The sequence below is a fragment of the Capricornis sumatraensis genome, chromosome 15 (assembly GCF_032405125.1).
Source record: "Capricornis sumatraensis isolate serow.1 chromosome 15, serow.2, whole genome shotgun sequence".
Lineage (NCBI taxonomy): Eukaryota > Metazoa > Chordata > Mammalia > Artiodactyla > Bovidae > Capricornis > Capricornis sumatraensis.
This window is the reverse complement of record NC_091083.1, coordinates 31,637,579-31,652,677: the sequence shown is the minus strand read 5'-3', so window position 1 is coordinate 31,652,677 and position 15,099 is coordinate 31,637,579. Positions and strand designations below refer to the sequence as shown.

General features: G+C 42.3%; 1 protein-coding gene across 3 annotated transcripts in view; it reads left to right on the top strand.

The window, feature by feature from the left end:
• The window catches only part of FRMD4A (FERM domain containing 4A), a 367,797-nt gene that overhangs the window by 134,030 nt on the left and 218,668 nt on the right, over positions 1-15,099 (top strand). For all 3 annotated transcript variants that reach the window (XM_068987913.1, XM_068987915.1, XM_068987914.1), the window contains exon 2: positions 13,556-13,621. In XM_068987913.1, coding sequence (XP_068844014.1) covers positions 13,556-13,621 — 66 coding nt within the window. The remainder of the gene's footprint in view (positions 1-13,555; positions 13,622-15,099) is intronic.

The window sequence follows — 15,099 nt, the reverse complement described above, 5'->3', positions numbered from 1 at the left end:
GTGAGGGCATCATACGGATATTGAGAGCTTATATTTATGATAGCATCTCTTTTTATGATACGAAAATATCTGTGATTTTATTGATCTGAAGGTCACAGTTACTACTATAGTTTGTCGCCTACATTCTTTTTTAAAATATTTATGTATGTAGTTATTTGGCAGCTCTGGGTCTTAATTGCAGCATGCTGGATCTTTGATCTTCCTTGTGACATGTGGGATCTAGTTCCCCGACCAGGGATCGAACCTGGGCCTCCTACATTGGGAGCACCCAAGTCTTAGCTACTGGACCACCAAGGAAATCCCTATAATAGTATCTCTTTATAGTTTTCCAGCTGCTTGTATCTTTTCTAAAGCACTTAGCTTCAACACTTGCAATTAGAACCCTCTTTCCATACTCCCCTCATTTTTACACCAGTTAGGATTGGATTGATGTGAAAATGTCTGGTAGATACGTCAGTGATTTAGCCATCCTCAGACTCTTGGCCGGAAGCTGCGCCTCCTTCCTCTTGTGAAGAGAGTTCTCCAGCTGTACTTCTCATTGCTCTGTACCCACATGCCACCCTCTGCCTCAGCTCTGCTGCCCAGCTGATGTTTTGAGAACACACCACATTCTCTTCCATCCAGGTCTTCTTACATCAGGTCATCTATGCCGGACGTCCTCTCTTCCGACCGCACTTCCTCACCTGAGCATTCACCAATCTCCCAGGTGTGAGTGAGGGTCCCCCCACCCTCTGCTCCATTGCATCTTATGCCCACCCCCTTGTCACACATTACACTGTAATCTCCTAACTTAGGTACTTCTGCTGAACATAGAAGCTCATTAAATACAGGAACAAAATTGTGTTCATCATTAAATATCAAATAAGATGCCTGGCACAGCACTATGTGCCATAAATATTTGCAGATGAACACACACTATGATGGACACAGCTATGTATAATCGTCTAACCTCATTTCTCTTATTTCATGAGGGTTGGTCTCTGGTTTACTCCCTGGATTACTAGAGAGATGGATAGATCTCTTCTAGAGGAGAAATTATTATCAAAGGAGATGAACTCTGCAATGTGAATCTGCCCACACTGCAGGCAGATTCTGTACCATCTGAGCCACCAGGGAAGCCCAAGAAACTGCAGTGGGTAGCCTACCCCTTTCTCCAGGGAATCTTTCTGACCCAGGAATTGAACCAGGGTCTCCCGCATTGCAGGCGGATTCTTTATCAGCTGAGCTATCAGGGAAGCCCATGAACTCTTTAGCCATTTGCAATTAATTTCCAGTAGAATATTAGTGGTCTTCTGCTTAACTTATAATCGTCTAATAATTAAATAATTTTATCTTTAACATATTAATCACTTTATAGTTGTTAACCATACCATCTCGGCATTTGCTTTTTCTTTTTGCTTATGGTGATTTACAGAGTAAAATTAGTTGTTTGAAAAAGAATTTTAAAATGTAATCAAATGTATGAATTTTTCCCTTTTGGCCCATCCATTGCTTTTATACTTAAAAAAACATGATAAGCCTGTCTATTTTAATATTTCACTGTATGAACCACTTGGAATTTATTCTGGGAAAAGAAGTAGAGGTTATATTCTTGAAATTTTTTAGTTAATTAATTCTGATTTGGCTGTGCTGGGTCTCCGTTGCTGCACGTGGGCTTTCTCTAGTTGTGGTGCTTGGGCTTCTCGTTGTGGGGGCTTCTCTTGATGCGGAGTATGGGCTCTGAGTGTGCAGACTTCAGCAGCTGCAACACACGGGCTCGAGAGCACAGGCACAGTAGTTGTAGCACACAGGCTTGGTTCCTCACAGCACGTGGAATCTTCCTGGACCAGAAGTTGAACCCACGTCCCCGGGAATGGCAGGTGGATTCCACAGGGGAAGTCCAATTCACATTCTTTTAGTCATTAGTCCTACCATGTACCTTCTTGGTGAGGAGACTGAAACGAAACAGGATCTAAGTGGTCCAGCAGCTCATCTTTTAACAAAAATTTATCGGTGTCGAACAATGAAAACATTGCTTTCCTCCCTCTTATTTCTTGGGACGTATCTTTAAAGGCTCTTCTATTGTCCTTAGATGTTCCTCATTTTAAACCTTTGCTTCAGTTTTCCAACTCTGTCCCTCTAGGGTTGTGATACTCCCTCATCTATGTCCATCACATACATAATGTATTTCATGCCCTTGACGTGTTGTCTATATTATACTAAAATATACTAAATTATATATTATACTAAATTCCTTCGTGAATTCTTCATGCAGATACTTTGTGTTCTTTGAATGTCAGAATCTTCACTTTCTCATTCAGTTTTATTTTTATTGTGTTAGTTTTATCTTTAAAGTTTTTGTCTTGAAATTTTGATCTCATGCAGATGATATTCTTGCAGATCCACTGAGCCAACCTCATCTTTTTTTCTGGACTTTAAAACCATTTTCCTTGAGTCTTGGGCCCCCATAGGAATACCCATCAGTCCTTTTCTATAAAAAATCCAAATGCAGTCATCAGAACAAAGGAAAGTGTAGATACTTGCCTTTTCCTGTGGAAGCGTCTCCATTCCGCCCAACACTCTTTTTTTTCTTTTTTTTTTTTTGCTTATAACTTTTATGGTTTCTTTTTAAAAATTAACTAATTTATTTTAATTGGAGTCTAATTGCTTTACAATACTTTAGTGATTTTTGCCATACATCAGCCATGGGTGTACATGTATCCTCCATCCTGAACGCCCCTCCCACCTCCCTCCCCATCCCATCCCTCAGGTCCACCAACACTCATCTCTGAGACTCTGAAGTCAGAACTCCACCTGCCTAAGCACAGGTGTCATTTTCTTTGCTCTTTGCTCACTTCAAGGAGAACCCTGGAATGTTGGATGGGTTAGAAGGGTGTTTTGTTTCTTTGGGTTTTATACCTTCCCAGTCACCTTTGAAGGATGTCTTCATGGACACTGTGTTACAAAGAGTTGTCAGTAAGAATAACACCTGAAAAAAAAGAACACCCTGAATCTGCTAAGAGAATCAGGCGGGGTCTCTTTGGCAGCAGGAGGGCTTCATCTCCTCCTCTGATAACAGACTGTATTGCCCAGCAGTTCTTGTGGTCCCCGCCAATGTCAACATGGGGTACTGACACCCCTAAACCTCCATTCCTTCACTGGCTCTGACGTGCCTTCCATCAGCTCTCTGTGGGTGCTGACACAGGGCCCCAGGGACTCTGCTCTGTGAAGGCCTGGTACTTACTCAGCGCAGGGAATAGCTATCCAAAAGATACCCACCTGGCCCATCATCCCCTTCCACCCGGCCACAATAATGGACAGCCTAGTGTGAGTGGCAAAAAGTTGCAGCCTCATCAAGGCCATCCTGTGCCTATAGGGGAGAGGTGTCTGCATCATTGATGAAAACCGGATTCCATGCTGCAGGTCAGGACACATTGTCTCTCATCTGTCTGACAATGCTGATCAGACAAACGTCACCTTCCCAAACTAGAGCCGTCTGTGCCAAGCAGAGTTCCATACACTGTGTGTGTTAACTTGGTTATTACTTTTGGCAGCCCCACGAGGTTGACATGAAGGTGGTCTCCATTTCAGAGACTGAGGAATGAGGCACAAGTTGGTGAAGTTCTTGTGGGTTCACACCCAGCTAGCCCCTGGTGAAGCTGGGATAAGACACAAACCTAGGTAGTACAGCCCCAAAGCCTTCCTCTCATCTTCTCTAAGCCCTGGCACAGTGACCTGGGGAGGACAGAGGCAGGGGAGGCTTGAGGCCTGGCATCAGAACTGCCAGACCGGGCTGGGAAATCACCCCCCTCCCCCGCCAATGGAGCGGAGAAAGCTTGTGCATCATCAGAGAGTCTGGAAGAATGAGTGAAAGTCACGTCCATTTTTTCCTTAAGCTAGTGACCTCCGAGAAACAAGATGAAGCTTCCTTTAGTCACTGCTGTGTGTCCAGCCCCTGGCTCTGTGTGCAATCTGGAGCAGGCAGGCAGGGATTGTCCTTTGGGGACATGAGGGAAGAGAAAGTGGTTCCAGGCCAAAGAGATGGCATGGGCTGGACCTGGAAGCAAGGGTGGCCCCCAGAGGAACAGAACTTAGCAGTCCAGGGCAGTTGAGTCCTGGACTTGGGCTGGTCTTGGAATTGCAGGCATGGGGTTAGGGAGGAAGGAGAGCATTTGGAAAAGAAACCAGGTCTGGTCAGATGAGGCCGGATCTCAGAGGGCTCGTGATCCAGCACTCAGGTAGCAGTCTCTCACAAGTGGTGGCAACAGTGTGTAATCGACAAGAGATGCTTTACAACCTCCTCGGGAATCTAGTTCTTGGGCCTTCATTCCCTGAGGCCTTCTGTCCAGATCTGCTCAGCATCCTGCTGTCTGCACATTCCACCTCTTTACCCAGACATCCTCTGTCCAGACTTCCCAGGATTCCCTCTCATGTCGAAACCCCCAACTCACCTTCACTTATGAGAAAGCGCTATTCCTTTTGCCCAGCCCTCTCCAAATAATGATCATAATAATACAACGTCAAGTAGCGTGGAGTCTCCATGGATCTTCAAAGACTTCAGTTGTTCTGCTTGCAGAACCAAAGTTGTGTGGAGACAACTTTTTTGGGTAGAAAGCAAAAGCTTGCCTGTAGATGTGCTGTGACTGAGGTGAATATGTATTGATAGGTGTATTTTGGATTGCATCAGTCGATTGAGATATTGCTAATGTACTCAAAATGTTGGTCAAGAAAATCATTGTCTTCAGAAGACGCTCTGGCAGCAGTGGAAGCCAAGTGTGATGACCAGGTCACTCTTCTTTCAGTGTCCAGCTGGTTAGAATGTAATTCAGAAAGCACTGCTGCCTTCCAGGAACTGGATGCCTCACCTGCACTTCCGTTCACGTCTGTTAACTGAACCATAGTATTGTCACTATTCCGTGGTCTCTTAGCAGGTGTCTGGGCTTCCCTGGTGGTTCAGCTGGTAAAGAATTCACCTGCAATGCGGGAGACCTGGGTTCGATCCCTGGATTGGGAAGATCCCCTGGAGAAAGGAACGGCCACTCACTCCAGTATTCTGGCTTGGAGAATTCCATGGACAGTATAGTCCATGGTATCGCAAAGAGTCAGACACCACTTAGCGACTTTCATTTTCACTTTCTTTCACTAAGCAGGTGTCTGTGGTGCATAAACCGGGCCCATGCGTGTGGCTTTCCCAGTGTCCTTTTCATCCTGACTACGTAGTTGGCTCTCAGACAGGAGAGTCTGATTGTCACACTCTAGCCCTGGACTGAAATTCCCCTCTTAGGCCTTGACCTTCTGGATCTGAGACACACCTGTCCAACCTCCATATCTATAGCTTGTCCTCAGATTGCAGTGTCTTGCTGGAAGAGAAAAAAGTCCCCTCCTTCCCTACATCCTACAACAGAGGTCTGGCTGGGAGCTCCTCCTCACTGGGATCACATGAGCCTATCAGAGGACTGGCTGTCCTCTCCTTTGACTTTCTAAGTCTGTCCCTCATTATCTCCACTTTATATCCCAAGATTGATAATGAATTTTTTGACCCTCTCGCCTGCAGCCCCATCTGGAGAGGATTGAAATGATGGTCCAGAAGGACTCGTGGCTTGATCACACACAGCAGTGGTCTGCAGGGCAGCAGAATTGGAGACTAAAATTGTCCACTTGTTACCAAGTCGGAGCTTGTACTGTTCACTGCATGACAGTCTAATAAATTGAAAGATGAGTTGTTGGAGCAATGAACAGCCTTTATTCAGAAAGCCAGCAGATCAAAGAGATGGTGGACTCATGTCCAAAAGAACCAGCTTGCTTTAATTAGAATTCAGGCTTCTTTTATACGGAAGGAGATGGGGTGTGGTTGGTTGTGGCCAACTTCCTGGTGTTGGACTCCTTTGGTCTTGCAGCTGTCACCATAGTTCTGGTCACAGTATTCCTATAAACCTCCAACAAGATAAATGTTCCTCTCTATTTTGCAACTTTTTAATCTCTGTGTGAATAGAAAAGTTATACCTTTAAAGATCAGAGCCTTGAGAATGAGACTGTAGGCAGCATTCTTTCAAGCAATAGAATACAAAGGTTAAAGAAAAAGAAACAGATCCAATATGGAATCAGATTTCTTCTTCCCTGTGACACATTGGGTCATGGCAGCTCTCTGCTGTTCCCAGCCCTTAGTGCTCCACAACTCCATTACTTCTCTTCCTGCGTTACCAGAGAAAACCCAGTTTCCTTTTGCTGGAGGCAGAGAGACCCAGACAGCAGCATCACCACCACCACAATTTGCTTTCAAAGATCCTCCAGTGAACCACTGACTACACTCATGACCTCATCAAATGCACACTTGAAGCTTTGAAGAATGCTAGGCTGTTTCAGTTCGTATTATATTGCATTGCCACGTGAATTTGTTTCTAATAAAGACACACATTTAATCATTTTCATCTGGGATTTATCAGTTCCAACTGTATTCCATAGCCAAGAACCTCAAGGACATGCCTGTGTGTGTCCTTCTGTACTTCAGAGACTTGTAGTAAAGACAGAGGTGAACTAATTTGCCAGAAGTCATGGAGCAAAGTCAGGACAAAGTTATTATCCCTGAATTGGGCTTCTGCTGTCTAGTACCTGGCATCTTCTTTCTTTCCAGTAGCTTCTTGATTTTAATATGATGTCACTTAAAAACAAAAATGGTAACCTTGAGATAAATCAGACAGAGGAAAAATTATAATAAAAAGGACAATATACTTTTCAATTTTTCTTAAAGGTTGTGGGCAGAGGCTCCTCATGCACTTTTACTACATTTTGATATTACAATATCTTATTATATATGATATTTCCATGGCACAGGTTAGATGTGGGTAGCAGATGGATGAATATTTTTTAACAGCTTTTTAAAAAAATTAATAATTTATTTATTTCTGGCTGTGCTGGGTGTTTGTTGCTGCGTGTGGGCTTTCTCTAGTTGCAGGGAACAGGGACTCTAGTTGCAGCGTTGCGGTGTGTGGCATGCTCATTGCGGTGGCTTCTCTGTGGCCAAGGGCTCAGTTGCCTCATGGTATGTGATCTTCCTGGACCAGGATCGAACCCATGTCGCCTGCATTGGCAGGTGAATCCTTAACCACTGGACCTCCAAGGAATTCCCAACGATGAATACTTTAAACAACTTTTAATTTGTTTAATATCCTTTCTGTGAACTTATTTACTGTGGGGTTGACTTTCTCGAGGCCGCTGTGGATGTGCTGTGTTTATTCGTCTCCTGGGTGTGACAGCTTCATGATTCTGGAGATTCTGGGATCCTGAGACTTTCTGGTGCTTAGGTGAGTCCCTGGTCTTCATTTGTCTGCAGAGGAAACTGAAGGGATGTGACACGTTGAGGTGACCCAAAGAGCAGATGCTCCAACAATGCGTTGAGCTGGGAGCTCGTCGTCATGAATCTGGAATTTCCTTCTGAGCCACAGAGGGGCCTGGGTCAGAGGGCAGATTGTGCGGTGCTGCTGTCATGCTTCCGGCATCCTCAGGATGCCCCGTTCCTTACTGAATTTGTTACAGTATTGCTTCTGATTCATGTTTTGGTTTTCTGGCCCTGTGGCATGTGGGATCTTAGTTCCCCAACCAGACACTGAACCCACACCCCTAGGCGAAGCGTTAACCACTGAACTGCCAAGGAAGTATAACGTCTTAAAGGATGAGATTTCAGGGTGTTTGGAGGAGTATTGATAGTGTTCCTAAGTGTGCCTTGGAAATGTTAATTCTTTGTTTCGTGCAATTCCAATGAGTCTTTAATATTTCTTATTTTATCGCTCCAGAAAGTATTCTCTCTAGAATGAATGTGAATTGCAACGTGGTAACTTACTAGGCACAGAACGAGTAGTCATGTGATAACTGTGAACCTGGCTCTCCTCCCCGTCCCTACACTCTCCTCAGCCCCCAGTGTCTTGGTAACAGTTCCAGTATGATTTAATCTCAGGAAATATCGTGGTAACGTGTTAATTTATTTCAGTTTTTTAAAAGTGTACGTTTTTCTGAGTTCAAGATCTGTTACCCTACCGTCTTTGGCACAATATCATTAGTTTTCTATGAAAATATTATTAACAGGGGGACTAGGGCTATTTCTTTGTGGTGTGCATAGCATAGTAGACACATTACTTGAAAAGTGACAAGAATAGGGCAGAGCGGACATCCAAGAAATGACTCAGAGAGGGAGAGGGGCTGTTAGGTAGAGGAAAAGGTGATAATGAGAAGATTATTGAATCTGGGTTTACTTCGTTTTGAATTTGAAGAGAAAATATTCCTAACGGAACATGTTTTCACATGATGAACTCAGTACCTGGTACTTCTTCATGTGAAGCTCTTCAAAATCAGCCTTTGGGGGAGTTTGTCATCACTGGTTAGGTAGTTGTTTTTCAGTAACACCTTGCAGAGGGGACCCCTCTGTCATACTGGGACAGACCCCCTCTGCCATCAGGAATATGTCAGGCTCTGGTGGATGGAGGCCCTCAAACACAGATACTTCTAATCCCCCATTTCACATTCTGTGTTCCCTGGACCCCTTCTGGCCACAGTCAAGCCCTCCTGCAGGGAGAGAAGGTGGGAGACCACCAATCTTAAGAGTTCTAATGTCTGTGACCATGGTAATTCTCATTAGTACATTAATTAGTGTGACTTGGTATGTTAAAGTCATAGAAAATTGGTACAAATGAACTTATTTACAAAACAGAAATTGAGTCACAGATGTAGAAAACAAACTTACGGTTACTAAGGGGCAGAGAGAGATAAATTGGGAGGTTGGGATTCATGTCTGCACACTATTACATGTAAAATAGGTAACTAATAAAGACCTGCTGTACAGCACAGGGAACTCCATTCGGTGCTCTGTAATGAGCTATATGGAGTCTAAAAGAGACTAGATGTGTGCATGGCTGATTTTCTTTGCTGTACATTAGAAACTAATACAACATTGTAAATCAACCAAACTCTAATTAAAAATTAATTTGAATATCTCACAGGCAATCTAAAATGAATTTGCTGAGAAGGAAGCCTTCTCAAGCTCCATTTCCTATAGCTGACCTCAAGCAGAGTCCTTCATTTTTCCAGATAAACTTTCTTTTTTACATTTTTTAACTGAAAAAAGAAAAAAAGATGTGAGGTCAAATTTGGGTGAAGGTGGAGGAACACCCATAACCCTACTAACCCAGCACATCAGTTATTTATTTTTGCCTCTTAATTCCCACAATTTTATTGGCTACCTTTATAGTACACATTTCATATCCTGCTGTTTGCTTAAGCTTGTATCATACATGCATTTCCATGTTTGTGTGCAGTTTTCGTGATTCACTGTGTGTCTTAACAGCAAAGTTGGATAAATGGAGCGGGCACCTTATTTCCGAAATAACACTATTCTGTGTATCCTTTGGCATCACAGTGCACTTGGCAGGCGTCTGCTTGGTATAGAATTGTTCTGTAACAAGTCGATTCATGGCTGGAGAGGTAGCCAGCTGACATCTGCAAGAAGCCTTGTTCTCCGAAAGGATTTCCTTTGAGGGTAATGCCAGCCCTCCAGTTGTGCCCGAGCAGCTGAAAATGAGAACAAGGAAAGCAGTATTAATTTGCAATTGTTAGTATTCAGAAGAAAATTTCACTGTGCCTGGGAAGCCAGACAAAGCTACAGATGTCCAGCCACTCTCTCTCTACACACACCCAGGATGGCAAACCTTTTCTCAGCTGATGATGAAAGCAGGATGCTCCTATTTCCCATCCATGTGGAACAACAAACAGGTCTCCTTTTTGAGGGGAAAAAAAAGCCACAGCTGTGCTGTCAAAGGAAAGTTGTGCTTTCAAAAACATGATGATTCAAAGTTGAGTTTCTGTTTAGACTCACTTCTCTGTGCAGATTTTTCTCAGAGGCAATTTGCCTTCCAAAAGGGAAAGTGAAGTTGTTTGCTTGTGTCTAACACTTTGCAGCCCCATGGACTGTAGCCCACCAGGCTCCTCTGTCCATGGAATTTTCCAGGCAAGAATACTGGATTGGGTTGCCATTTCCCTATCTGGGGGATCTTCCTGACCCAGGGATCGAACCCAGGTCTCCCACATTGCAGGCAGACGCTTTACCATCTGAGCCACCAGGGAATCAAATTTCCTATTAGAATAGGGAGTGTGCGTGTAAATCCCCCAAGATTTAGTTGTGAGATTTTGTTTAAAGGAAGAATGAAGTTGGAAGATCCTTGGGTAGATCTTAACATCTGAATGTACAGCTACTTCTTTAAATGTCTGAGCAGATAAGATGAGATGCAGGGAATGGAATTGTATGTTTCAGATGAAAATGAGACTCAGGTATGAGAGTCTCAGACTTTAGGTATGGGTATAAATTCAGGGTCACGTCACACTTCGCAAGTTTGGAAATATTTTGAGAAAAATAATACGGCTACCTCTTCTTTATGGCCATGAGTAGAACTTTATTTGATATAGTAATGTCTCTTGGATACCAACTTTCCTTGGTTTTTATACAACTTATTAGAATGTGAGTAAGCAACTCAAGAACATGTTTATACCCTTAACTGTTTACAATTAAAAGAAGTTCAAAACTTTGTGTTTTATATATGGAGAGGACAAACAGAATTTCTTAAAATTCCTTAAAATTGTCCTTAGCTTTGAAGTTGCTGTATAATACAAGGAACTCAACCTGGTGCTGTGTGACAGCCTAGAGGGATAGGGAGGGAGGGAGAGAGGTTCAAGAGAGAGGAGATGTGTGTATACTTATGATTGATTCACACTGTTGTATGGTGGAAACAAATACAACATTGTAAAGCAATTATCTGCCAACTAAAATAAATTTAAAAATTAAAAAATGTTTTCCCCACCCTTCAGAAAATTTTCTCAAACAATTAATATTAATAAATGTTTTTAAAGGAATTCCAAAATAATATTCAAGATGGTTGTAGCACTCGCTTTCCTAGAACTCCCTCTCTGTTGACCTTGAGTTCATCCTAATAAGAACTGAATTGCTAAATATCTAAAATGTTATCCAAAATGCCTGTGCAGTTGCTGTCAGCTGCCCTATTGAAACGTGAACATTTTGGGTGCTCTTTTTTGTTAAAAGAATCATTTATACATTTTGGTATATTTTAGCATAATATAAAATTATAGTAGCTTTCTTTGAACTTAGATTGGGCAATGATTGAAATGAAGCTGATGGATTTTTTTTTCCAGCCAAGTTTTTTATTCACTTTGTAAAAGTTTTCCTTTTTAAAAAATTGAGATGTAGTTGGCTTATAAGATTATATTCAGGCATGCAGCATAATTTGATATCTGTATATGTTGTTAAGCGATCACCAGAATAAGTCTAGTTAACATCTATATAAGTGTCAAAATTTTTTTCTTGTGATGAGAACTTTTGATATCTGCTATCCTCGCAACTATCAAATATACAATATTGTATTATTCATTATAGTCAGCAGACTGTATAGTACATGCCCAGGTCTTATTTATTTTAACTGGAAGCTTGTGCTCTTTGACCAGCTTTACCCAATTTCTACCCCCCACCCCCATTTTCCTGTTTCTGGCAACCACCACCAAGTTCTCAGTCTCTAGCAGTTCATGACTTTTTGGTTTCATTGGTTTATTTTAGAGTCTACATATAAGTGAGATCATACTGTATTTTTTTTTCTGTCTGACTTATTTTACTTAGCAGAATGCTTTACAAGTCTATCCACGTTGTCATAAATGGCTAGATTTCCTTTCTTATGGCTGAATCATACTCTTATGAATAACAATGAGTGATAATATGACTTGATGGAAGCATGAATAATACTATGACTTGGTTGGCTTCTTTGAAGGAAGGAGAAAGAATTCTCTGGTAGGAACAGACAAGAGCTTCGCACATGCCAGTGGTGAGGGAAGGAGCCGGGTTGGGCAAGGAGAGAAGAGGCTGCCTTCTCTGTGTTTCCTGGAGAAAGCGCTCCTGAGAACGTACTGTGATGCCCATGAAGTGAGGCGAGGCTGGAGTCAGTCCATGTTCCTCTTTCCTTTGGGTCTGCATGACATGGCTGATAGCTGGGGAAAGAGAAGGTGGCTTCAGCGGGGTCTGCAGCCATCTGTAAAGCCAAAGGCTGGAAGGAATCTCAGAGTCTTCTGGTCCAGGCAGCTGTGTTGGGGTGGCTCGCATTCACTTGTGAGCATAGTTGTTATCTTTTCAGGAATTCTGTGCTCCAGTTGTAAAACATAGCCATTATTAACGCTAATTATATAAACTTACAGTTAAATAAGTTATATTAAAACAAAGTTAATATATACTATAACAACTAAATAAATCAACACATCCTAATTATTTTACTGGCCTTTGCTAGTATCTCCATTCTTGAAGTGGTATGTATTAGGGTTTTCTTGTTTTGTTTCTACTTACTAGATTCCTGGTTTATTGTTGTTGTTCTTACTGCTGAGCCACCTGGAAAGCCCCACTGGTTTATTATAAAAGGATGAAACCCAGGAACACCCCGATAGAAGAAACGCATAGGGAAGTTATGGGGGAAGGCATGGAGCTTCCCTGCCCTCTCCCAGCATCATTCTACCTGGAGGTGGTGTGTTTTGTCTCTGTCTGTCAGAAACACTCTGCGTGTTGTCCTGACAGTTGCTTGAAATCAGACGTGGTGAAGCTTCTTGGAGTAGCAAGAGTCTTGTTAGAATGGTGGCTGTCTAACATCTCCCAGAAAGCTTGGTCTTCAGAGGATTTCCTTTGAGGATGATGCCAGGGCTCCAGCAAATGCTACAAATTTGGAAGCATTCTGAAAGCTTTTTCCTTCCAGAAAGCTGGTTGTTAAACATTTACCATTGCTCCCAGTGGGCCCACCTACTCGTTTTAATACCTGAGATCGGGGTGCAGAGATGAACAGAGGCTTGTTCAAAGTCCTGCAGCCAATAACCAGCAGGGTTAAGACTTGACTTGGTCTCCTGCTGCCTGCCAAGATGCTCTTTCTATTGTACAGATATGTTATTGGTGAAAGGCACAAGGGTGAGAGGTCAAGTTCAGCTGTGAGCTTTTATCTCCAGGGTTCCTGTAACATAAGTGATAGCTCTGTAGGGACTAGAGTCATACATGAGGAGAGGGGATGATTAACACGGAAATCAAGTTCAGTTGCCAGTGGGGTGGTCGTTTGCTCCCTGTGATCAAATAGGGGAATGAGTTGGGAGGTGGCAGAGACCAGATACTGAACTGTGACCCTAATGCACAGTGATAAAATTATTGAAGAGTGACTCAAGAAGGAAGAACTATTACCACCTGATATTATGTTATATATGCATTTGCTAGTTTATTTCACATCTCCCCCGTAAGGATGTAACCTCCGTGAGAACAGGGACCTAGTCTTGTGTGCCACTATGCACCAGCTCCCAAAATAGTACCTGGCGCATAGAAAATGTTCAATAAATATTTTTGAATGAACGAATGAACCAATCCTGCCGTTTCTTGGCCTTATAGTCTCCAGCTCCCAGAGGAGGTTTTGCCCAGGGGAATGTGCCTGCTGGCATCCAGCATGGGGACCCTCTAACCTTGTGAAAGGCCACTAGACTCTTAGTGACCATCATTTGTCTTTCTTCTTAGATGACGGAGGGCCGTCGATGTCAAGTACATCTTCTTGATGACCGGAAGCTGGAACTCCTAGTTCAGGTAAATGACTCTTGGCCAACTTTCTAAGTTTTTTCTGCGACTGATGCAGTTCAGATATTGGTTCAGCTGAAGGGTGGGTAAGAAAATAAATCATTTAAAAATCTCTATTAAAATCTCTGAGAGAAGATTGGGGCACATTGTGGTGTTTGTGTGTGTGTGTGTGTGTGTGCAAGCGCACATGCTTGCACGCTATTTTTGTTCATTCTGCTTATTTGAACAGAACCCCTAAGGCATTCAAGGCCAGATATAGATCAAACCTATTGTTACAAATCTCTAGAAAAGGAAATTCCACAACTGCCATTAGCTAATCTTTCTGAATAGAAGGAGTTGGCTATAGTATAACCTAGAGAACTCTTGCTGCAAGACTGATTTTGTCATCTTCCTTGCTCGAGTTACAGAAAACAGTTCATTATTTTCAAGTCAAGCCTTCATAGGTGTGACGAAAGAAGAGCAGTCTCCTGGCTCTGTCTTCTCTCTAAAGGCTCAGTAACTCCAACTCCCTCCCAGAGATCATCATTGCCATCACTGTTGATTGTCTGTAAGTTGACACAGAAAATCATTTATCCCCAAACAAAGAACTTATCCATGGCAGAGAAGTCAGAACAGGCATTAGAATCCAGGCATTAGAATTAGTCCGTTAGAAATGGACCCTAGTTTTTGTTCAGCTTCAAAAAATAACATATCATTGTTTTACTCAAAGCCCTAAAGAATGGTGAAGTTTGGAAACTTGATTTAAAGAATTTAATTCCAAATCTCTTACTCACCTCCAACTTTTCTAACCATATTTGCTTAATATTCTCCAGTGTCTATCATATTCTGAGGGTAGTGCTCCTTAACTTCCATCATATTTGCCCTGGAGATGCTGCAGTCCCTCAGTGGGTTGAAACAATGCCCACATGTGCATTCACGAGGGAAAACTATGCTCCCGTGGGGAGATTTACATAGAGGCACTCAGGTCTCATGTTCCCATGTACGTGCTGCTCAGATTTGAAAATGTTCAAACTGCTAACTTAAAGAGTGACTACTTTTAATAAGATTTCAGTTTTAAAGGTGTTACAAATGCAGTGTAGGAAAGAAACTGTGGGAAGAAGCTCAAAAACCACAAATAACAGTTCAACTCCTATTCTCATTTTGGTAGATTTCTTTCCAGCACTTTTCATATTTGTGTTTCTTACATAGTTGCAGTCATGTGTGACTAATTCTCTGTAGTTTCTTTTTTCACTTAATGTTGTCTTTCATTAGCCTTTTCCAAGTTACTGAAAATTGTCATCTTTGTGAATAGCTTCATAAATTCCAGAAATGGATATTCCGTTAGTATTGAGTCACTTACTCGTTTAGGTCCATTGAAGGTTTCTTTACAATTTTTCCACTATCACATTTTTACTACTACTACTAAATGTTTTGATTAATTTATCTACCCTTGTACTGTTCTCCCATGTTTTGGATTATGTCCTTGTTAGACTAGATTCAGAAGACCA